Genomic DNA, 25360 nt, shown 5'->3' with positions numbered 1-25360 from the left:
TGTGGCCCTGTCCCCTCACTCTAAGTTCGCCCACTTTTCAAAAAAAGTGGCATAGGCTGCGTAAAAATAGAAATTAGAGTTTTCAAAAAACATTTTTTTTAAGGATATTGTGCACAGCATGCGTTTGTACAGCGTTTTTCATGCGTTTTAAGAACTTTTTGTTTTTTTTTGCTATCTGCCCAGGGGTAACATTATCATAATCATCATAATCCTTTCTGGATATGTATGATGACTGTCTTCCCTTTTATTTTGCCGTTTTTTATCTATAAATGGCTACCTTAAGTCTCTTTATCAACTGCTCTCATTTATATGCGCATCTTCAGCGCAACATATTCTTGACTCTTAAAGTTATAATTCTATATCTCACAGTGCAGTTATGATTGGTGACTGGGTGTATTCCCTGTCATCTCCATTAAATTGCATTTTTTGGTATCTTCTAAGTTCCCTTTACGCTGTACATGGACGCAACCGACTGTGTGCACGGTTCCTAGAATAAAGTTCTCATTTTGACAATAAGATTATACAAACATGGCCGCTGCTGGCCTTGTATGCTGTACTAAGATGGCCGCCGCCTGCCTCATAGTGGCACTGCGCATGCACGAAAGTGTGCTGTAGCAAGAGACTACTCTGTCATAGATAGTCGCCACCCCACTTTTCAGGCGCCGGAACTACAACTCGAACACATGGATCCGAGGTAAACACAAGGCTCATGTTTTTAATTTGTTATATTATGTGCATCTGCACTTTTTTTTAAAGTTGTTCACCAATTAGCATTTTTCTGCTGTAAACAGGATGGCCCGGATTGATCTGAGGACCATCATATATACACAATGGCACCTCTTTGTATTTTATAACTTTTACTGATGCAACATGACTGTATTTTTGTACTTATTTATGTTTTATGCTAAATCACTTGCCTAATGAGACCAGTTGTGTGGTCTCCATATATAGCACATGCTTTTACACTGTTTGTATGCTTGAGAAAGGCTCCATGTTAAGAGCCGAAACGTCGCACAGGGGCTAATAAAAAGCAGTTTTTTCTATCACAAATTGGAGTGCTGTCTCTTATTGGATGAATATTGAGGATCTGGGAGCAGTGATCGGGCTCCTGGGACGTGCACCCACCTATATTCCTGACTGGTGCTGCTGGATGGTGGACAGATAGATAGATGGATAGATAGATAGATAGATAGATAGATAGATAGATAGATAGATAGATAGATAGATAGATAGATAGATAGATAGATAGATAGATAGATAGATAGATAGATAGATAGATAGATATGAGATAGATAGATGGATAGATAGATAGATAGATAGATAGATAGATAGATAGATAGATAGATAGATAGATAGATAGATAGATAGATAGGTAGATAGATAGATAGATAAAGTCCAAATACAATGTCAGCCGCACAGCCTTGTAAATCATAGGTGGGTGCCGACCTGCCCAGGTCAGGGCTAACAGACCTGCTGTAGTAGAATCCAAAAATCAGGCAGCACTCCAAGGTATAAGCAAGGTAGAAAAAGGTGCTTTATTGGTCCATATACACACGACGTTTCAGCTCAACACAGGAGCCTTTCTCAAGCAAGGTAGAAAAAGGTGCTTTATTGGTCCATATACACACGACGTTTCAGCTCAACACAGGAGCCTTTCTCAAGTGGTAGATAGACAGACAGACAGACAGACAGACAATGACATAGAAGATGATAGATAGATAGATAGATAGATAGATAATGACATAGACGATAGATAGATAGATAGATAGATAGATAGATAGATAGATAGATAGATAGATAGATAGATAGATAGATAGATAGATAGATAGATAGATAGATAGATAGATAGATAGATAGATAGATAGATAATGACATAGATAGATAGATAGATAGATAGATAGATAGATAGATAGATAGATAGATAGATAGATAGATAGATAGATAGATAGATAGATAGATAGATATGACATAGATAGATAGATAGATAGATATGAGATAGATAGATAGATAGATAGATAGATAGATAGATAGATAGATAGATAGATAGATAGATATGAGATAGATAGATGATAGATAGATAGATAGATAGATAGATAGATAGATAGATAGATAGATAGATAGATAGATAGATAGATAGATATGAGATAGATAGATGGATAGATAGATAGATAGATAGATAGATAGATAGATAGATAGATAGATAGATAGATAGATAGATAGATAGATAGATTGATCATATTTTCTTTTCTCTCAAAAACTTGCTTTTTATGGGTGCTTGTGGCAAGGAACAGCAGTAATAATGACATAGAGCTAGACAGAGAGATATAACTGTGTTGCTTAAGCTCATGTAAACCCATTTACATTCCCATCCACTACCTTCTTGCTTCTTTATTGATCTGAGTCTGGCACACTCATACATTATCAAGTGGAACAGACTATTTTCAGTACATATAGACAAATCACAACGCCCCAACTCATTTTGCTTTTCATCCTCCTTCTTTTCTTTATCCATAGAGTTCACAATTGCTTTTTAACTAACTTTTAAAAATAAATGAAACAAAAGCACTGCTGATGTTAGTTCTTTTTGTGTTCTATTAAAAAGAAAAAAAAATCCAACTTCCATATATTTCCAAAAGGGCAATATATAAGGAGACCAGATAACAACAATGAGTCCCATTAAGGGAAGAATTCTTTTATATTTGTAAACCTAGTTTAGGTCATTGAAGCATAATGAACTGATTTATTTGCTTGACATTTTTATGCTTGACAAGCCACTCATTATATATAGTACATAAAGTCGCATGAAGGTTACTGTAAGTGCAAATTGCCAGGAGGCACTTCTAAAACCTGTAGGGTGTTTGCTGTCGGGAAATGTGTGTATACCAAGAGTCCAACCACTGCTTGGGGATGTAGTGAATGTTTTAATGACTATAGTATAAAAAGGACTATGTGATGCAAAGTCCCATGAAGGTTGTTATGAAAATAAACATTTGGTAGATATGTCCATAGTATCCTCTGGCAGAAAATGCATAGGTTTTGGGGTCTAGTCTTTGTTTTATGTCACGTTTTAATCATTTTGCCTCTTTATATTTTAATGTTAGAAATGACTGTTTTCCTGTGGGCTTGTTGACGGGGATGTTTTGTTCTTAGTACCAAGCTAATACAGAAAAGCAGGGAAAGATGAATAGGCGTGCACATCCAATCATTATTATAATCAAAAAACAATTAAAAACACTGTATACAGACATGCAAAATAGTGGTCCATGATAAGAAAAAAAATCGGATGTATTCAAACCCCCAAATAATATTCAACTTCCGGATTATAAGGTCAGCTTATGCAAAGAATGGGCGTTATATTGTAAAAATATATGGTGATACAGTATGACATAAACTACAAATAACCACACACCCAACCAGTAGTATAGTATAGAAAAAATGCACTGTCCGGCAGGTGGGCTGACACCAAAACCGTGCCCTACGCGCATCGCCAACAGAAAAGCTGCGAACCCCCTGAGGAAGACGCGTAAATGCTTTGCACTCTTTAAATATCTATTGTGTCCACTAATCTTGTTGTTTTGTTCATAGTGACATAACATCCTGTGGAGGAAAAACTGGCCAACATGACATCATCATGCCAAGATCATAACACTAGAGCCGCGGAGATCCATGGAGGAAAAGTTTTGCAAAGTTATTTGTTTTTCAATTTGGGAAGCTTCAAGGAGTTTTTCTATTGTCAAAAAAAACCTTCAAACCAATTGACAACTAGTTAAATTATGTATAAAACATAAGTCATCATGAATGGCTATTGGTAATAAGGTTGGATTAAATGGTTTGTTGTAAAATGATTGGGTCACCAGAGACAGTGTATTTCACATTGCGTCACCAGAAATGCACCACAGCTATAAACCTATAATACTAAATGACCAGTGACCAGGTTCAGTGCTACCAGTTCACCAGTGTGTGGATATTGTACAACTGATCAGGCACTGAGAACTGGACACTATACCTTAGACATTATGCCATTGATGCACCAGAAACTAGGAACCAAATGGCTGTTGAACCCATTTTGGAACCATAAAGGGGTTGTCCACCTTCTGACAACTGATGACCTATCCACCAAATAGGTCATCAGTATATCAATGGTGCGTGTCCGTCAGCCGGACCCCGCAGTGATAAGCCACTCCGGCGGCCTGCGGGCACCGGATGTTATAGCACATAATGCTATGTACGGAGCCGGAAGCAGTTGGCTCCGCACTTAGCATAGCAGCCGCGCTGCAGAACTGCAGGCCCGCACCTATTCACTTGAATAGGAGCAGAGCTGCAGTACTGCAGCTTGGCCACTATTCCGTGGCCGGGGGCCAACTGCTTCCGGCATGTACGTTTGCTTCACGGAGGCATCGGACCAGCTGATATGTGCGGGGCCCGTCTGTCGGACCCCCACAGATCATGTACTGACGACCTATCCGGTGGATAGGTCATCAGTTTTCAGATGGTAGGAAACCCCTTTAAGGGATCACTAAAGTATGTAAAGAAAACAAAAAACTAGCAGCACTTACCATATCATATCCTTCATGAAACCTGTTATGTTTCCAATTGCAATCCAAAGAGTAAATTATAATAATACTAAAAATAACAATAATACTACTAATACTAACACTAATAATAATAATAATAATAATAATAATAATAAAATATATAGCCAGGAAAACAATAGGAAAACCTTTATCCACTGCTATGTCTGCAATGGAGACCATACCAGACCAATCTGTGCCCATTTATCAAAGCCTCCAATGCTTTATCCAATTAACATGGATAGACCCTGAGGGACTATTCTACAAAGCTGTTTGTTTCAGGAGCTTGCAAAAATTCAGAAAAAGGGCTTTTTCGTTCCATTTTATTTCCTTCTTTGGGCCCTTTATTAATTAATTAAGTAATTTAATTTAATTGATTATTTTTAGCTGTACTGTCACTTTAATCATAACTGTGTCAGGAATTTTTGGGTGGTTGGTTTGGTTAAGGTGGTAATACCGTAGCTATTAGGTCAAGTGTTAGGCTGAATTCAGACCAACGTAGAGTACGTCCATGTGACGGACGATAAAACAACGGCCGTCAGATGGACGCATGTATTTCAATGGGGCAGTTCACACGGACGTTGTTTCAACAGACCGTGTGAAGAGTCTGTTGAAAAATAGAGCATGTCCTATTTTTTTTTGTTTTCACGGATCCCTCCGTAAACTGAAGTATATGGGGATCCGTGAAAACTGAACCCTCACAGGGGAACCTCAGACATGTAAAACGTCACATTTTTCACGTCTGAGTTTCCCCACATTCGTCCGAATAAGCCCTTAAATTAATATTTAGGTTAAAGTGTGCGAAAACACTTGAAGGTGAGACATTTTTCTTTGGGAAGGGAATCCTATAGGTATCCCAGCCACTGACTGCACTATTCATCTACATTAAAAAAGCTGAATACAGACATCAGCGAAAGCATTATATGGGAAAAAATTATTAAATAGGAAAGATGACATATTAGCTTGCTTGTTGAGGGGGTAGCAAATTGGCTGGTGGCGCATGTGGGGAGGGCATCATGGCCCGATTCCCAGATCTTTTAAGAAATTAACCAACCACAGAGAATGGTGCAGCTGTCAAACTGTATTCTTTTATGAAGGTCATAAATATAATAGTGAGATTTAATAGGTTAGAGGCAGTTATCCACCCTGAAGAACAACAATGATCATTTATCCTCTCAATGCAATACTGTAAGACAAATATTAATATCATTGCCTCACTTTCAATTAGTGTTAAGTACAATTTCTAAACTGGAAATAATTAATCCTGGATGTTAATTAGCATAAAAATAGAATCCCCATTTTTACTAACCAAGTAATGTTTATTCGATAATTAAATGTTGCCAACTTGAAATAAAATTATAGAAACTTTGCTGGCCCCTGGACTGTCTGGGCTCAAGGCAATTGACCTGTTTACCCTCTTTGCCGTTCTTTACGCTAATTAGGGCAGTGAAAGCAACAGCAACATCACATGTAATAGAAATCACTTTTACATCAGGGACTTGGACCTTCCATATTTCTGACCTCAATGAGCTGCATAGGCTGCTCCACTATTGTCCTTCTTAATCTGTGCGTCACCGCTGGGATGGAAACAGCCTGACAACTAATTGGATTTGTAGGACCTTATAGCAATCCGATATCTAACATGACATAGGATTAAAAATGTATATATTTATTATGATCGTCCTTCATAATTATTAGAATGGCAGCCCGGTAACTCATGCTAATTGTTTCATGGCTTTAGCTTTTCATTCACCACAACCGAGAAGTAACCAAAAGCATTAAGTTGGTCTTACACGGACCGACGTTGGCCATGTAAATGAGCGCCGATCGTTAATTGGCGCTTGTTTGTTCCTTTCACAAGGAGCTAGTATGAGTATGCATTTCCATCATGTCGGCAGCGCGTCTCTCTGTTTACACAGGGAGATGTGCTGCCAACACCAATAATATTTTCGCCATTTAAAACGATACGATCAGCTGATGAACAAGCGTTTGCTCGTTCATCGGCTGATCGTTGACCTCTTTTCGCAGGACAATTATCGGGAACCAGCATTCTGTGAACACTCATTTGCCCGATTATTGTCCCTTAGATGCTCTTACACAATACAATGTTATTCTAATTGAATCCATGTTGTACTATGCTGGTTTTATCATTAGCTCCCATGGAATGGGTAATAAACATCGATACTGTCTTTTGATACATCAATAATAAATTATCTGCTATTGAAGAGGCTTTGTGTATTCACATGATTTTTCATTGGCTTAAACCTGACCTCATGGGATTTTTTATTTTATCTTTGTGCATCCTTTGTCTTTTGGATATACCATAGGGAAATGCATAAGGAACACAGAGTTCCCATGATCTCGCAGAAGACTATTTGTATGCAATTAGCAAAATCACAGAGGTCTATTAAACTAGCTGTTCCCCAAAGCAGAGAGATCCTTGACGCGAGTATTTTCTACAAGATATTAGGGTGATTATAAGAATAGAGTTTGCCTTTTAGTGGTTTTTCCTATTCTGTTAACAATATAGCACAACTAGCCACAAATGTACCATGACCATGGGAAGAAATTGGGAGCACAATTGGGAGTGAATCTGAAAAAAATTGTTACTTGAAAGAGTTGATACGCATTTCTTTCTCATCGTGCAATGGCTGAACATGTTTAAACCAGCCAATGACTGCGAGCCTTTACTCGATCTTACAATATTTTACATGGTAATCGCCTTGTGTAAAAGTCCCTTAAGGGTTTATAAAAGATTTGTGACATGGTCCTTACCTTTTCCACATGTGCTTCCTCCATAGCTTGGTAAACACAGGCAAAGAAAAGAGTTTATCTCATCAATGCAAGTGCCTCCATTCTGACAGGGGTTGGACAAACACTCATCAATATCTGTGAAAACATGGTATATGAATGTGTCAATATTAATGCTAACAAGAGTATGAAAGCCCTATAGGATATAGTAAATGTTTAGATGCATATCCCTTTATTATAGCAAATGACTGAAAGGAATGAGTATTGGAGCTCAAAATACAAAATACAAATGTGAACAAGTATTAATACCGGTGACCATATTCTCTAAGGCCAAACCAATCGGTTCGTCTGTCAGAGAACAGGTTGCTGGGGAGCAGGTGACACTAACACAGCCGGCCTCCGAGCGCTTTTCACAGCGCTATGCTGGCTGGAACAGAGATCTGTATATTCACGCCCTGGCTGCACGGGGTATGTGCGAAAAGGACGTGAATATACTGATTGTCGGCATGAAAGGGTTAATAACAATGGTTATGGATGTGTGTGGCATTCATCAAAATAAGCACAAGATAAATCTGGTTATACTACTGAAATTACATGGACGCTTGCATATTCGGGAACTGTCCATGCAATGCTTGTCAACTATTTCTATTTAAAATCACATTAGTCGCCTCTATAGAAGCCACCTCATTTACAAGTAGACAGTAACATGAGACAGTTTTCAGTAGTATCATCCATTTTGCCTGTACTTTATAGTAAGGCTAAGTTCACACAGGGCTGATACGCTGCGTAAATTCCAAATTATGGTGCAGTTTTTCGACCGGAATGTCCACTGCGGAAAACTTCATCTGAAATTTTTAAAAAAAAAATCATACTTACGTAGCCATGGTGACGCATCTCTCCGCCGTCCTGCAGCCCAGGCTCCTGCGATGACGTTTCATCCCATGTGACCGATACAGCCTGAGATTGGCTGCAGAGGTCAAGGTTTTTTTTTTCTGTGTTGCGTTTTTTGCGGCGGAATCGCTGCTTTTCTGCCGCAAAAAAACGCAGCATCTGCTATTTGTAGCGGTTTTTACATCCCCATTGAATTCAATGATAAATACCCACAACAAATAAGCAGTATTTACACAATTACAATTGACAAGCTGCGGATTTAACCCCTTCCCTCTTTAGCCACTTTTGACCTTCCTGACCGAGCCTCATTTTTCAAATCTGACATGTGTCACTTTATGTGGTAATAACTCCGGAATGCTTTCACCTATCCAAGCGATTCTGAGATTGTTTTCTCGTGACACATTGGACTTTAAGTTACTGGCAAAATTTGCTCGATATGTTCAGTATTTAATTGTGAAAAACACCAAAATTTAGCGAAAAATTGCAAAAATTAGCATTTTTCTCAATTTAAATGTATCTGCTTGTAAGACAGGCAGTTATACCACCCAAAATTGTTGCTAATTAACATCCCCCATATGTCTACTTTAGATTGGCATCGTTTTTTGAACATCCTTTTATTTTTCTATGACCTCACAAGGCTTAGAACTTTAGCAGCAATTTCTCACATTTTCAAGAAAATTTCAAAAGGCTATTTTTACAGGGGCCAGTTCAGTTGTGAAGTGGCTTTGAGGGCCTTATATATTAGAAACCCCCAAAAAGTCACCCCATTTTAAAAACTTCACCCCTCAAAGTATTCAAAACAGCATTTAGAAAATGTCTTAACCCTTTACACATGTCACAGGAATTAAAGCAATGTAGAGGTGAATTTTACAAATTTCATATTTTTTTGCAGAAATAAATTTTTAGTACAATTTTTTTTATAACACAGAAGGTTTTACCAGAGAAATGCAACTCAATATTTGTTGCCCAGTTTCTGCAGTTTTAGGAAATATCCCACATGTGGCCGTGGCGTGCTACTGGACTGAAGCACCGGCCTCAGAAGCAAAGGAGCACCTGGTGGATTTTGGGGCCTTATTTTTGTTAGAATAAATTTTAGGCACCATGTCAGGTTTGAAGGGCTCTTGCGGTGCCAAAACAGTCAAAATCCCCCAAAAGTGACCCCATCTGGGAAACTACACACCTCAAGGAAATTATCTAGGGGTACAGTGAGCATTTTGACCGCACAGCTTTTTTACAGAAATTATTAGAAGTAGGCCGTGAAAATTAAAATCAACATTTCTTCAAAGAAAATGTAGGTTTAGCGATTTTTTTTCTCATTTTCACAAAGACTAAAGGAGAAAAAGCACCGTAAAATTTGTAAAGCAATTTCTCCCGAGTAAAACAATACCCCACATGTGGTAATAACCGGTTGTTTGGAGACACGGCGAGGCTGAGAAGGGAAAGAGCGGTATTTGGCTTTTGGAGTTCAAGTTTAGCAGGAATGGTTTGTGGAGGCCATGTCACATTTACAAAGCCCCTGAGGGGACAAAACAGTGGAAACCCCCCACAGGTGACCCCATTTTGGAAACTACACCCATTGAGGAAATTATCTAGGGGTATAGTGAGCGTTTTGACCCAACAGGTTTTTTGCATAAATTATTGGAAATAGGCCCTGAAAATGACAATCTAAATTTTTTCAAAGAAAATGTAGGTTTAGCTAATTTTTTCTCATTTCCACAAGGACTGAAGGAGAAAAAGCACCGTAAAATTTGTAAACCAATCTCTCCCGAGTAAAACAATGCCCCACATGTGGTAATAAACGGTTGTTTGGAGACACGGCAGGGCTGAGAAGGGAAAGAGCGCTATTTGGCTTTTGGAGCTCAAGTTTAGCAGGAATGGTTTGCGGAGGCCAGGTCACATTTACGAAGTCCCTGAGGAGACAAAACAGTGGAAACCCCCCACAAGTGACCCCATTTTGGAGACTACACCCATTGAGGAAATTATCTAGAGGTATAGTGAGCTCTTTGACCCCACAGGTTTTTTGCAGAAATTATTGGAAGTAGGCCCTGAAAATAAAAATCAACATTTTTTCAAAGAAAATGTAGGTTTAGCTTATTTTTACTCATTTCCACAAGGACTGAAGGAGAAAAAGCACCACAAAATTTGTAAAGCAATTTCTCCCGAGTAAAACAATGCCCCACATGTGGTAATAAACGGCTGTTTGGAGACACGGCTTGGCTTAGAAGGGAAAGAGCGCTATTTGGCTTTTGGAGATCACATTGAGCAGGAATGGTTTGCGGCGGCCATGTCACATTTGCAAAGCCCCTGAGGGGAAAAAACAATGAAAACGCCCAAAAAGTGACACCATTTAGGAAACTACACCTCTTGAGGAATTCATCTAGGGGCGTAGTGAGCATTTTGACCCCACAGATGTTTCATAGAATTTATTAGAATTGGGCAGTGAAAATAAAAACAATCCTTTTTCTTCAATAAGACGTAGCTTTAGCGCAAATTTTTTCATTTTCGCAACAAATAAAGGAAAAAAAGAACCCAACATTTGTAAAGCAATTTCTACCGAGTACGGCAATACCCCATATGTGGTCATAAACTGCTGTTTGGGCACACGGCAGGGCTCAGAAGGGAAGGACCGCCATTTGGAGTGCAGATGTTTCTGGATTGGTTTCTGGGCGCCTGTGGGCCCAAAACAGTGGAAACCCCCCAGAAGTGACCCCATTTTGGAAACTACACCCCTCAATGCATTTACCTACGGGTGTAGTGAGCATGTTAACCCTGCAGGTGTTTTGTAGAAATTAGTGTGAACTCGATGTTGCAGAGTGAAAATGGGATTTTTTCCACAGATATGTGGACAATATGTGGTGCCCGGCTTGTGCCACCATAACGAGACAGCTCTCTAATTATTATGCTGGGTTTCCTGGTTTTAGAAACACCCTACATGTGGCCCTAATCTCTTGCCTGGACAGTCGACCAGGCTCAGGAGTGAAAGCGTACCATGTAAAATTGAGGCCTAATTTGGCGATTTACAAAGTATTGGTTCACAACTGCAGAGGCTCAGATGTGAAATAATAAAAATAAACCCCTGGGAAGTGACCCCACTATGGAAACTGCACCCCTCAAGGCATTTATTAAGGGGTGTAGTGAGGATTTTCACCCCACAGGTCTTTTCCATAAATGAATGCGCTGTGGATGGTGCAAATTAAAAATTTATATTTTTCCCTAGATATGCCATTCAGTGGCAAATATGTTGTGCCCAGCTTATGACGCTGGAGACACACACCCCAAAAATTGCTAAAAGGGTTCTCCCGGGTATGACAGTGCCATATATGTGGAAGGAAACTGCTGTTTGGGCACGCTGTAGGGTTCAGATGGGAGGAAATGCCATTTGGCTTTTGGAGCGTGGATTTTGCTTGGTAGTAGTTTTGTTTGGAGTCTTACTGGTGTTTCCGTTTATAATGTAGGGCATATGTAAGCGGGGCGGAGTATATAAGGGGCATAGTCAGGTAGTATAATAACGGGGTAAAAAAAAACAATAAAATAATCCATAGATGTGTGTTACGCTGTGAAGCAATCCTTTCCGCACAGGCCGGTGTCGCACTGATAAATGGTGTCATTTCTTATCCCCCTTTTGGTCCACACTCCGCACCTTTGTAGTTTGGGGAATTTTGCTGGGAAGTGTTGTCCTGGTATAATACGGGCACCGTCGCTTCCAGCGGGTATGTTTCGGCCCTCCCTTTCCTGGTTCCCTAATTTTAGGTCCTTGATAAATCGCCTCTTCAAACAGAAGAAATGTTCCCCTCGGGCACAACTGCATATTTTTTTATTTCCTGACTTATTGGAGCCATAACTAATTTTATTTTTCATAGACGTAGCGGTATGAGGGCTGGTTTGTTGCGGGACGAGCTGTAGTTATTATTGGTACCATTTTGGGGTACATGCGACTTTTTGATCACCTTTTATCCTATTTTTTGGGATGCCAGGTAAACAAAAAAATGCAATTCTGGCAAAGCTTTTTTCGTTTTTTTTTTTTTATACAGCGCTCACCATGCGTTATAAACTACATGTTAACTTTATTCTGCGGGTCAGTACGATTCTGGCGATACCTAATTTATAGAACTTTTTCATGTTTTACAACTTTTTGCACAATAAAATTACTTTTGTAAAAAGAATGTATTTTTTCTGTCGCCAAGTTGTGAGAACCATAACTTTTTAATTTTTTTGTCGACGGAGGTGTATGAGGGCTTGTTTTTTGCGGGACGAGCTATAGTTTTTATAGGTACCATTTTTGGATACGTGCGACTTTTTGATCACTTTTTATTCTAATATTTGTAGGGCAAAGTGACGAAAAAACAGAAACTCTGGTAAAGTTTTTTACGTTTTTTTTTTACGCTGTTCACCGCGTGCAATAAATAATATAATATTTTGATACCTCCGGTCGTTACGGTCGTGGCGATACCAAATACATATGGTTTATTATTATTTTTCAATAATAAAGGACTTGATAAGAGTAAAAGGGGGATTGTGTTTTATTTGATTACTTGAAACTTTTACTGTTTTCAAACTTTTATTTTGTGCACTTTTTTTTACACTTTTTTATACTTTTTTTACACTTTTTCTCAAGTCCCACTAGGGGACTTGAAGTTCCAACGGTCAGATTTTTTTTTTCTAATACATTGCACTACCTATGTAGTGCAATGTATTAGATCTGTCAGTCATTCACTGACAGCAAGCCGATTAGGCTTCGCCTCCCGGCGGGGCCTAAATCGGCTTCCGTAATGGCAGAACAGGAGACCATTGTGTCTCCTGTTGCCATAACAGCAGTCGCCAGTCCCGATTGCCTGTCAGGGCTGGCGATCTGCTAGTAACCGCTACGATGCAGCAATCGCTTTCGATTGCTGCATCGAAGGGGTTAATGGCAGGGATCGGAGCTAGCTCCGGTTCCTGCCGTTACAGGTGGATGTCAGCTGTACAGTACAGCTGACTTCCACCGCTGATGACGCCGGATCAGCTCCTGACCCGGCGCCATCTTGCCGGCAGCTACGGAAGCCGATCAGGCTCCGCCGCCGGGCGGATCTTGACCGGCTTCGGTGCTAGGCAGACCGAGAGGCCAGTATTAGGCCTCCGGTTGCCATTGCAGCCACCGGAACCCCGGCAATTTCATTACTGGGGTTCCGATGAGCTGCAAACACCTTAAGTGCAGCGATCGCGTTTGAGCGCTGCACTTAAGGGGTTAATGGCGGGGATCGAAGCTAATTTCGGTCCCCGCCGTTACAGCCGGATGTCAGCTGTAAGATACAGCTGAGATCCGGTGATGATGGCACCGGCTCAGCTTCTGAGCCGGTCCCAAACATTTGGCGTACATGTACGGCAAGATGCGGGAAGTCAGTACTTTCCATGACGTACATGTACGGCAAATGTCGGGAAGGGGTTAAAAAACGCAGCGCAGGTCAATTGCTTAGCATTTTTTTACGCAGCGTGTGGATTAGATTTGTTCAAATCTCATCCACTCTGCTGCTACTGTATTATGGTATGGATTTTCCACAACGAAATCCATTGCAGAAAATCTGCAGTATTTATGCTACGTGTGAACTGACCCAAATGCTTTTCTACCACCCTATATTTCCTGTGATTTAAAGGGAAGGTGTCATGAAATGTTTTTGTTTTTTTTATCATATTGCTTTTAGTATGATATGAACATAAATCTTATTTATTTGTGTTTTCGTGTTCTACTTTTTACTTTTTTCTTACTTTTACTTCTCTATGGGGGCTGCCATTTTTTTTCATCTCCGTATGTGTCGATTAACGACACATACAGAGATGGAATACGGCACATACATCCCCATAGAGAATGCGAACGGGAGCCGTTCCATTCTCTGCAGCGTACGCCGTCTGTGTGGGAACGGCGCATGCGCCGCTCCCACACAGACCAAAACAAAGTTTGTTAGCAGAGCGAAATCCAGCGCCATTTTCATGTGGACCGGAAGCCGCTGCCAGACAGTAAGATGACGACTTCTGGCTGCGGCTTCCGGCCATATGTTCAAGGAAGTGAAGACGCAAGGAATAGGAGCGGAGGCGGCAGCAGCGGCAGTAGCAGGTAATTTATATTCGTGTATGTGATGTGTGTATTATGTTCATGTATGTTCGTGTTATACTGTCTGCTGAGCACTGTATCTAATCCTCCTACACTGTGCAGTCTCTCAGAAAATGGCTGCACACAGTGTAGGAGGTTTGAAGATTCAAACCCCTCCTTCTCCTGGCACTAGCCAGAATATGGGAGGGGGGATTGTGTGAGGACACTAGAGAGAGTGTGTCTACCCCAAATTTGCAGCATAAAGCAATGAGGTTGCTTTACCACATTGACCATGCTGCAATTTTAGGAACTGTTCCCTCTAGTGACCAGCACATGGAAATGTTATAAATTAGAATCTAATTTATAATATTTCCTGACTTGTGAAAAAATTAAAAAAATTATAACAATGTGTAATCACTTAAATAATAATTGTTTAACTAATTAAAAAATAAAAAAAATTCTAGTGAAACATTCCCTTTAAGTCAAGTGAAGAATGGACTTTTAATCGGAGTCTAGTCAGTGCAGAGTATTTTATATAACATGGCTATGCCTCTTGTTTTAGTACTGCTTTATGTTCTTCCATATTTCATTACACATTTATACATGTTGTCATTGTTACCTGGAAAAGGAAGCAAGTGCAAAATACTCTTATGGCTGGGGTTGACACTTGGAACCTTGGGTACTTTTTGGAAAAACATTCAGAAGGCCATGCAAGGGTTAGGCCTCATGCACATGGTAAAGCTATGTGCATGGATCCTATAAGGTGGCACAGAGTCCCTATGGCTCTGTATTAAAGAGTTGTAGGCACTCCACATGCCATATGGTGCCTATGTACAGCCCTGTATTATGGAGATATTTTCCCCTAGAAGCAATACCACTGTGATACAGTATCAGATGGGACAGGCCACGATTCATATGGAATCCGACAGAGAAAACTATGGAAGAAATCAGAGCCATGCAGTGGTACAGTGTAGTCCCATAAGATCCTATTTGTTCAATATTACAACTTGGTACAATTCGAAGCTTAGGATTTTTTTTTTTAGCAAAACGCAAAAGATGTAATTCCTCATGAGATAAGAATTCTGGAGCATCTTGTCTTAGAACCCTGCATTGTATAACTATTATTTTCCCCAGAAATCTCTAAATTAATTTTGGTGTTGCCATTCCCTTTGTCACACACAGACACTTTTCAATCAGTGCTGATAGTGTCAGACTGTGTAGGGACACACACTATTGACAAGGTGAATGGCAACACCCGGTTGTTAATTTATTCATACATTTCCATGATGAATAACAGAGGAACAGCACAATGCAGAGTTCTTAGAAAAGATGTTCCAGCACTATTTCATGAGAAATGCAAGTATTTATTTAAATAGACATGTCAGGAGAAGTGTCAGATTCTCTTTAAGCTTAGTCATATACAGTATATGTTGGAGTAATCATGGGACAAGTTAATACGATATTGTAGTAGTACTGCAATAGTAATCCTATGGGGTATTTACTAAAACAGACATGTCAGAAGAGCTGACAGGTTCTCTATAAAATGTTTATAATGTTTATCTCAGCTCTGAAACGCATAATTCAAATCCTCTTATATTAAAATAAACTCATAACTGAGTACTGTACATACCAATTTCGCAATTCTCTCCAGTATAACCCTTGTGACAGATGCAGCTGTATGTGCTCCCATTAGACTGGCAGGTCCCCATGTGCAAGCAAGGACTGTGAGAACATGGTTGAGGCTCACCTACAAGGTAAAGAAATGGTCATTGGTACCTGTCCATCCATAGCAATATATCTGGATAGTAGCAGGGTGTTTAACCCCCTACAAAAAAAAAAAAATCAGGACCTATTTAGGTTCAATTATAGATTACCTCCATTATGTCCTTCAACATCCTAAACCAAAAAATTATAACCAGTAATAATTATATTATTACATAATATTAAGTGTTAACCAATAAATTTTAGACTTCCAGTAATATTAGATATTAACTCATAACTATCCTAGAGCACTATTGATAACAGATATCACTATTAACCTTTTTATCACCCTAAACCACCAGGAGTATTACAGGAATACTATCACTAAGGCTCTTTTCAAACTGTGTTTAATAGTATACAATAAGCAGAGGCAGTGACCAATGCCTAACAATGGCACCCGTCACCTATAGATATAATGGTGTCCATCATGAACGCCCATAACTCTTTCAATGACGTAAATTATTATAGCCCATCGGTGACAGATGTTAGATATCCATTTATCACATTGGTCACCCAAAGACTATAATGGTGTCCGTTCAACGTATACGTCATGAAAAGCTATTGAAAAGTCCATGACATATACTGTACGCTAAACCATGTTAGATGAATCTGGATAGAATATAATAGTCTACTACGCTATTATATCAGAAAAAAAATGGTATCTTCAATGTATATGAACACTCTTTTGGTCTCCGTTTGTATAATGAAAGCCTAAGGGTACTTTTGACTTACGCGCCTGAAGCTTTCCCGATGATTACGTACAATGCCAGTTATTAACAAAAAACAGACGGATACATGTCTCACATATTGATATGCATAGAAGTAGACACACCAAACAAAACTCTAACAAACAGCCTTTCCTTAACAGTAGTATATATATGAAATAAAATCTGGTGAGGGGAGGAGTTCGGTGGAGGAATGGGGGACCAAACACAGATGTCAGCACCTCCAGGTCCAGTCAACCTGGGCTATGCCCAGCCTATGAGCTGGTATGAAGGTTGGCTATCCAAGAGCTCTACACCTTCATAAATTTATCAGGATATCCACGTGCTTCATAAGTTAGTTTAAAAAGTAACAGAGTAGAGTTTACTAACGTAATCCATGCTGACAGTGTAGGAACCTTAGGTTTCTTTCAATGCAGGAGTATAGTTTTCTTGGCATAACATAATAGGAGCATCATGAGAGACCTAACCGCCACAGTAGGTATAAGTTCTTCCACCAATAATAAAAGGCAAGTTCTGGGTTCTAGTATACGAGAGAGCCCTACTTTAAGCTCGAGAAATTCCAGTACTTCAGTCCAGAAATTATTAATAATTGGACACTCCCAGAACATATGTAGGAAGGAGCCCTCAGCTCCTTGGCAACATGGACAGACAGGAGTAGGTATATGTCCCATCCTATATAATTTAGAAGGTGTATAATAAATTTGGTGGAAAAATGTTAATTTAATAAGTCGGTCTCTTGTGGATATTAAAGGACCCGTTAGAGCGGATAGCATTTCTTTATGATCATCAGTAGATACGGAGGAAAGAGTCTGAGACCAGAGGTCCAAGGGTCTATCAAGTTTATTGGAAGAAAATGTTAACAGCTGTCTATAAAGCACAGATAACGGTTTAGCCAACGCCTCCTGTGTCACCCAATCCTCCATTGGGGATGTACATAGTCTGACATTATATCCTGCAAATTGTGACCAAAGAGCTTGTCTAAGCTGGAAATAACGGAACCTAAGTTGTGGATCTGGTCAGGATCTGGTGTTTGGACCTAAGTTGTGTAAAAGTAGCTACCTTATCTTCCACTACCATATCCTAGTTCAATACAGGGATTAAACGCCACACATAAACCAGTTGGCTTGCAAGGAAGTAAAGATATAGGTTCGGAAGGGCCAGTCCACCCTGGTCAGTGGGTAGCTGTAGTGCGCCCAGAGCAATTCTAGGAATACCGCTCCAAATAAAAGATCTAAGGTCTTTGTCAATATTAGAGTAGATTGATAATGGTAGCCATACCGGGGAATTGTGAAAGAGATACAAAAACCTAGGAAGGGACTTCATTTTGAACAGATTCATTCTACCTGTAACTGTGAGGGGGAGGTGCCTCCATCTATCAAGGTGTATATTGAGACGTTGTTCCAGAGGAGTGACATTGTCAGGTTTAAAAGTACAAGTATCTCAGCTAATCACTATACCTAGATAAGTAATTTTGTCTGCCCATTGTATCGGGAAAGAAAGTATGACATTCTTAGCCACATCGCCATTACCAAAGATTTCTATGACCAGTTCACACGGATGTAAATAAATCAAATAAAGGCAATAGTGCCTGCAGAGAGGGACCCGGCTCATTGAGGAATAGAAGTGTATCATCTGCATATAAGGAGACACGCTCCTCCCTCTCCCCCATCCTGAAGCCCTTTATATCAGGAGAGGCTCTTATAGCTATTGCTAGCATCTCAATGGCCAGTGCAAAAAGGGAGGGAGACAGTGAGCAACCTTACCTAGACCCTCGGGCTAACGTAAATGAAGGGGAAATGTGACAATTGGTTATAATACTTGCTGTGTGTTCGGTGTACAGCAACTGTACCCAGTATGATAAATCTGGGGCCAAATTCAAATTTGCCTAAAACAGACCAGAAGTAGGACCACTCCACCGAGTCGAATGCTTTCTCAAGGTCCAAAGAGGCAACAACTCTGGTGCCACCTGACTCTATATTAGATGATATGTTGGTAAAGAGCCTCCGAAGATTAACATCGGTGGCCTTCCCTGGCATGAAACCAGATTGGTCGGGATGAATAATATGCGATATGATCTTCTGCATTCGTATCGCCAAAATTTTGGCTAATATTTTTTGCCCTCTGCATGTTATTGTGCTAAATACCAATCATAAGAAATAGTGCGCACAAGGGGATACAAAAGAGAATATGCCAGATCCCCCCTTTAGCTGTATATTTTCAAGTCCCACAGGTGCACAGGTTAGCTAGAAACATCTCAGGAAAAAGTCAGTCCAATGTAGAAGATTCAATTTACAACAAAGTTAAAACATCGCTTGTATGTTGCAGTTTGTGCATTTTGAATTATATATACCCTGAAAAACAACATATTGTGATTAAAGCTTATTTCCTCCTTATTTTCTAAAATATCACATTTGACTACAGTAAACTCCAATAGCCCTCTTCCGTCATGTCACAGTCCCAGGGGTCCAGGAAGCTGAGACATAGGGAGTTCTTTCCAGGGTCCTCACATTGCAGAGCTATTAGCTGGCCCGGTGCTTGCCTATGACATGGAGGAATCTCTGTGGCCATCAGTGATCTAGGAAAAAACACCAGTGACCAGACAATTTGGCTAATAGCTCTAAAAGAGTCCGCTGTATTCATGAGTTGCTCCCCCTGCCTCCTCTCTGCGGTGACTGATAGGCAGCTGGGTATGCACATATACACAGCAGCCTGTCATTTACTGGCCTGAAGGGCAGGGGCAGGAAGTAGGGAGCGGCTAGAAGAGCGCATAACTATGAGTCCGCTGTATTCTTTCAGTGCTCCTATTAGCCAAGCAGCATTATCTCTTTTTAAGCTATTGTGGCTACCAGGAATACAGACCTGCGTCTGTAATATTCTGCCCTTACATAAGGTAGCATATTCAACTGACAGCCTTAAATGCATGCTATATATTTTCAGTAGGTGGCGAAATAAGGTTTCTACATTTTAACTGTAACTGGAATGGAGAACTTTGGAAAAGAAGGTCTAGATTGTCCAAACTGGCAATTGTTTAACATAAACAAATTCTTGTAATATTATTTTATGTGTATATCTGTTTGGTGTACTGGAAAGTGCCATATTTTAGCACAATGTATCACACTTTGCAGAGTGAGAAAAATTCTAGGTAAAGGTCAAAGATGATGAAGGTCAAAGAATAAACAGATGTCTAGCTGATAATGCCATTCACTTATATAAACGTAAATGGTTCAGCAGTAAAAATAAATATGCTACATTTTCAATCAAAACAATTAGTATTTTATGTTTACTGAAGTTTATGCACAGCAGATTTTGGCAATAAAACAGTAATGAAAGGGTTACTGCTATCTGCCATTCTTTGCATTGTCACCAAGAACAAATTTGCTAGAAGCTGCTGGGAGAACTATAGACAGCAGCAAGAAGAAAGGACAATAAGAAAGTAGAGAGCATTTGTGACAAGGACAGTGATAAATGGGACTCTGTACGCGAGCGAAGTCAGTGGGAGCTGAAAAAAGGAAAGAGACAAATAGGTAGAGAGAGAGTTCGATAATAAATTAACTATATTGAGACACATGAAATATAGGGAAGAGAAAGGAAACACTGATGGAGGGGAAATTATGTGGACAATAAGATGTAAACTCATTTGGATGTATCAACCGAAAGTTAAGGAAACCTGATTGGAAATTGGAAACCTGATTGGAAAAGTTAAGAAAACCTAAATCACAGGAAATAATGTTAGAAATTGAGAGAGAATAAGATACAGTGAGACTAATGTGCCCTAGAGCAGGGGTCAGCAACCTTCGGGACTCCAGCTGTTGTAAACATACAATTCCCAGCATGCCCTGACATTCTTTGCTGAGAATAATAAAGCCTTTTGGCTGTCAAGGCATGCTGGGAGTTGTAGTTTCTCAACAGCTGGAGTGCCGAAGGTTGTTGACCACTGCCCTAGGGTATAATATAAAGATATAAGACATAATGATATAAAGAAGTTGCATTCCATTAGCTTTCTTTATAGAATACCTTATAGTATCTTATACAACTTTTATGTGACATCCAGTATCAGAATTACCTATCAGGAGCCAGTAGGCCACACCTTAAAGGGGACCTGGCAGCTATCCGAACATGCCTGTTTGACTGCGCTATTGATTCCGTCAAAACGACGGAACCCTTGCACAACGGAGACAAACGGAAACCATTTGCACCGGATCCGTCACCATTGAGAACAATGGTGTTGGAAACGGAAACCTACGGTTTCCGTTTGTGTCAGTCAGGGCTCCGTTCCGACGGAAAGCTCCGACGGAACAGAGCCCTGACGCAGATGTGAACGAAGCCTTACAAACACAAAAACAAGAAGACGCGTGTGTTGCACACCTAATGAGTTAACACTGGTGTGGGGTTTATATTCTTTATTCACACATTCATCTGTAATAAGTAATGAACATGAATCAAACATGGAGTATAGGACCTTCCTTCTCCTTGTAACCTGGTGTGCACTACAATTAGTGTCCCACCAGAAACAGTCCCCTGAGGTAGATGGTCCCACTCTAGTGTCATATTACAGGACCTGTATATTGCTATAATGACACCTATTAACATAAGTATTTTATGGGTGTGGGTGATTCTCTTTATCTTTCCCACAGGTGCATTTGGCTCAGTCATTACATGTATGTTGTGGTGTGGTATAGTTTCCCAAATGTGGCATATCATTAAGAGTATATTGTAAATCTCGCTACTAATTATCAACCAACATGTCAAGATTTGCGGATAAAAACGAAGTAGGTATTTTGGGAATATTTACAGGGAGTATACCCCCCTTATTACATTTACAATGGACTTGGAATGGGCTCGCTGGGCCTCATTAACAGAATGCAGCTGCAATGTTCTCCCTTTTTGATGGGCAGAGAGAAGAGAGAATAGCTATGGTTGCTATGGAAACATTGTCACCTGGACGTATGGATCCCCTGGTAAAGTCAAAGTGCTAAATTAAATTACCTCTAGGGAGACAATTGGTGCAGTATAGGGTTAATTGGGTTCCAGAGTTGAGTTTTTTGTTGTTTGTTTTTTTAACCTCAATCCTTTTATTGTACTTTATGGCTAATTCCCATAATTACATACATAACCTTAAAAAAAACAAAAAAAAAAACACTTTTGTTTTACATCGCTGAGTATATTGAAACCAATATATATGATAAAACTTCCTTTCATCTCATATAGTAGTTTGGATGTCTATTCTCCCTCCACCATGAAACGGTTGTGCATATGTTTATTATTGTGGTTAATGAGCTGTATTATAAGAAGGGAAGTAATACTGGGAAGACATAAAGTATCTAGTACGATTAATATATCTAATACGGCCTGAATTCACCTAAGATGTCCTTCCTAATAACCCCTAATTTTCCATTGTTGCCTTCCTCCTTCTTGCTTGCTAACCAAGCAGAGTGCAAACTTATATAGAAGGTACAATTTGCAAATAAACAGAATGAAACAATTCATGAACAAATAGTAGCTACTTCATCAGGAATAGGATGAGGGGTCGGCAAAGTAGACGGCCGCCTGGACCCTACCACATATAAGTGGTCGAGTGGGCAACTAGGCCTGCAGTGAGAATTACAGATATGAGGAGGGGATGCGGGTGGAGGGAAATGGGGGTTATACATAAAATGCTAAAGATTAATGGGGAAGCTGGGGCAACATGGAGCAATTAAATGAGTGAGTGTCTATCTGGTGATTGGAGGTGAACCATGGCAGCTTGTACTGCACTTGTGTAGCATATAAGCAGTTTAATAAAAGTAAGGAAAAACTACAGAATGTACCTTGTGCACTGTGATCATCAAACAGCCATGGAGCACTGTCTTCTCCACCACTTCCCACATCAGTTTCCTTCTCCAGAGACAATGTTTCTTCCAAATCCGTTTCTTCTGTGGACTCCAACAGTGAATGAAGAAAATTGCCTCCAGGGTAAACAGTAGACGAGACAAGGGAACTGTTATTACGATTATTTTTTTCCGCTTCATAATTCATTTTGTCCAAAAAGTCTTTGGAAGGTGGAATGCTTGATTCCTTCACAAGCTTTGTTGATTCGGTTGTCAGGTTGTCTAGAAATTCTGGAGAATACTCCTGTCCAGTTAAAGTAGATGATGTTATTGTTGCCCGTGGGTTAAAATGTAGATGAGGTTTTGATGTTCGGCTCACAATTTCCGAACTAGATTCTGCCGTCATATCAGGGTATAAGCTTAAGGTGATTGAATTGGTAACAGAAGTGTGGTCAGTTTCCAGAATTGAGCTGGTATGTTCTGTAGACGTGGTCCAAACCTTGTTAATCTCAGTTATGTGCAAAGCTTCATTAGAATTTGTGACCTCTTCTTCATTGTGTGAGGTTTGACTTTCTCTCTCAGTGACAGTTCTATGTTTAAATGATGGTGGAGGGTTGGAACTTTTTGCTGATAAAGGAGTTGGCAGAGTTACATCGAACCTCTTTTTGTCTAACTCCAGGTTACTTGTGTGTATTGTTGGGAGAGAGATTCTTTGGACAGTCTCCATCGTTTCACTCTGAAGATATTTATCGTGATATGGAAGCGTATTGAGTGCTTCAGAATCCTGTTCTCTAAAGATAATGTCAGGATCCTTTGTTACTGATACATTAAGATTATGGGATGTATACGATTCTTTTGCTTGAAATTGGTCCTTGCTCTCTTTTAAAGACAATGCCAACTTTTCGGAAAAACTCTTTCCTCTGCCTTGTCTTTCCTGAAAATTAGGATATAGACTTGCACTTTCATTCAATCTCGCATCAGCTTCTCGTACTGATGTTGGAATTTCTACGGTTGGGAAGAAAAAATCATCCGATAGCTGGGCTCTTAATGTTGAATACAGTGGTTTAGACATATCTGATTTATTGTGATTTATTTCTCCATCATTTTTTACAGTAGAATCACCTGAAAACCCTTCAATGTCTTCACTACTGTCAACTTTTCCCTCCAACACAGCATTAGGAATACCAAAAAAATACTTTTCCACTGAAGTATGTTGGTCTGCAGTTGGTTTAGGAGCTGTAGAACTTTGTTTCCGATCTGGTTTGATATTGTAGGCTTGTACGCTTTTATTTCTGAGGGAATCTTTAGATGGTGGTTGTGTTGATGTTGCCTTGTATTCAGGGTCTACATTATAGCTGTCATCTTGATGAACCGTCTTCACTACCAGGGGATCAGATTTCTCTGGCCCTTCTGTGCCAATCAATCCTAGAAAATTAACCACAAAAACAAATAGTGTGTATTAAATTTCTAACCCAAACTGGAATATCACAATATATTTTTAAGAGATTTTACATTAGTGCTCTGATTGTCAAATTTCAAATATGTTGAATTGTTAGAAAAACTCAAGCCACAAAGTTCTCATCTTTAACACCTAAAATATTAGAGAACTGTTTAATTTTCATATGTACAAGTTCTATGATTCAATGGACTTTAACTGAAAGCCCTGTTGCTAGACATGACAGCTAGAAATGACACAAACAGATTTTTGACTTTTAAGCGTCCTTTTACACTGGCAAAAATGGGCCGTGAATGTGAATGGGCCATGAATGCTAATGTTCTGGGACGAACGATCGTTATTCGGATCGCTCTTTCCCATACATTTCAATCATGTCGGCAGCACGTCTTCCTGTTTACACAGGGAGATGTGCTGCCGACAACAATAATATTTCTTTCTGCATAAACGATACAATCAGCCGACAAATGAGCGTTTGCTCGTTCATCGGCTGATCATTGTCCTGTTTACACAAGGCAATGATCAAGAACGAGCGTTCATATGAATGCTCGTTTTCCCGATCATTAGTCCGTGTAAAAGGGCCCTTTTGATAATGAATATATTTCCACAAAATAGCGGAAAGATTTTGGCTGAAAGATGTCATGTTAATGTACTGCTATATCTATATACATCAATAATCCAATAACCTTCATTCAGGAAAAAAAAAACACCTCCCAGAAGTAACATTTCGGTCAGCTGTCGACTGGGAGATCTTTATCGGGAATTTTCTGACAAAATACGTATAATTATACACAAATATGTACTATATCAGTCAGTTAGCTCGTCTCTCAACCTCCTTTGTTACTCTATGTGTCATATAGTGCACTTGCCATATTACACTCAGGGTATGTTCACATGGCCTATTTTCAGCTGTTTTTTCGTGCCGTAAACGCCACGAAAAATGGCTGAAAATACGGGGACAGAATGTCTCCAAACAACTGCCCATTAATTTCAATGGGAAAAATGGTGTTTCGTTCCCACGAGTCGTTTTTTTATGCACAGTTTTTAAAAAAGACGCCCCGTAAAAAAGATGTGCATGTCACTTCTTGAGCCGTTGTTCATTATCTCAATAGAAAAACAGCTCCAAAAACGACCGTAAGAAACGCATGAAAAAACGCCTGATGTATAAAAAACGGCTGAAAATCACAGGCTGTTTTCCCTTGAAAACAGCTCTGTATTTCACAGACGTTTTTTGTTAAGTGTGTGAACATACCCTTAGGGTATGTTCACACAGCTTATTTTCAGCCGTTTTTCGTGCCGTAAACACCCTGAAAAACAGCTAAAAATACGGAGGCTGA

General features: G+C 39.7%; 1 protein-coding gene across 2 annotated transcripts in view; it reads right to left on the bottom strand.

Moving 5' to 3' along the window:
* NCAN (neurocan) overlaps positions 1 to 25360 on the bottom strand; it is a 195766-nt gene that overhangs the window by 22938 nt on the left and 147468 nt on the right. For both annotated transcript variants that reach the window (XM_075825489.1, XM_075825490.1), the window contains 3 exons: positions 22571 to 23995; positions 15908 to 16024; positions 7347 to 7460 (listed from right to left, as the gene is read on the bottom strand). In XM_075825489.1, the coding sequence (XP_075681604.1) occupies positions 7347 to 7460; positions 15908 to 16024; positions 22571 to 23995 (1656 nt within the window). The remainder of the gene's footprint in view (positions 1 to 7346; positions 7461 to 15907; positions 16025 to 22570; positions 23996 to 25360) is intronic.

The sequence above is a fragment of the Rhinoderma darwinii genome, chromosome 1 (genome assembly GCF_050947455.1).
Source record: "Rhinoderma darwinii isolate aRhiDar2 chromosome 1, aRhiDar2.hap1, whole genome shotgun sequence".
Classification (NCBI taxonomy): domain Eukaryota; kingdom Metazoa; phylum Chordata; class Amphibia; order Anura; family Rhinodermatidae; genus Rhinoderma; species Rhinoderma darwinii.
The sequence above is the reverse complement of the archived record's forward strand: the minus strand, read 5'-3'. Positions and strand labels throughout refer to the sequence as shown.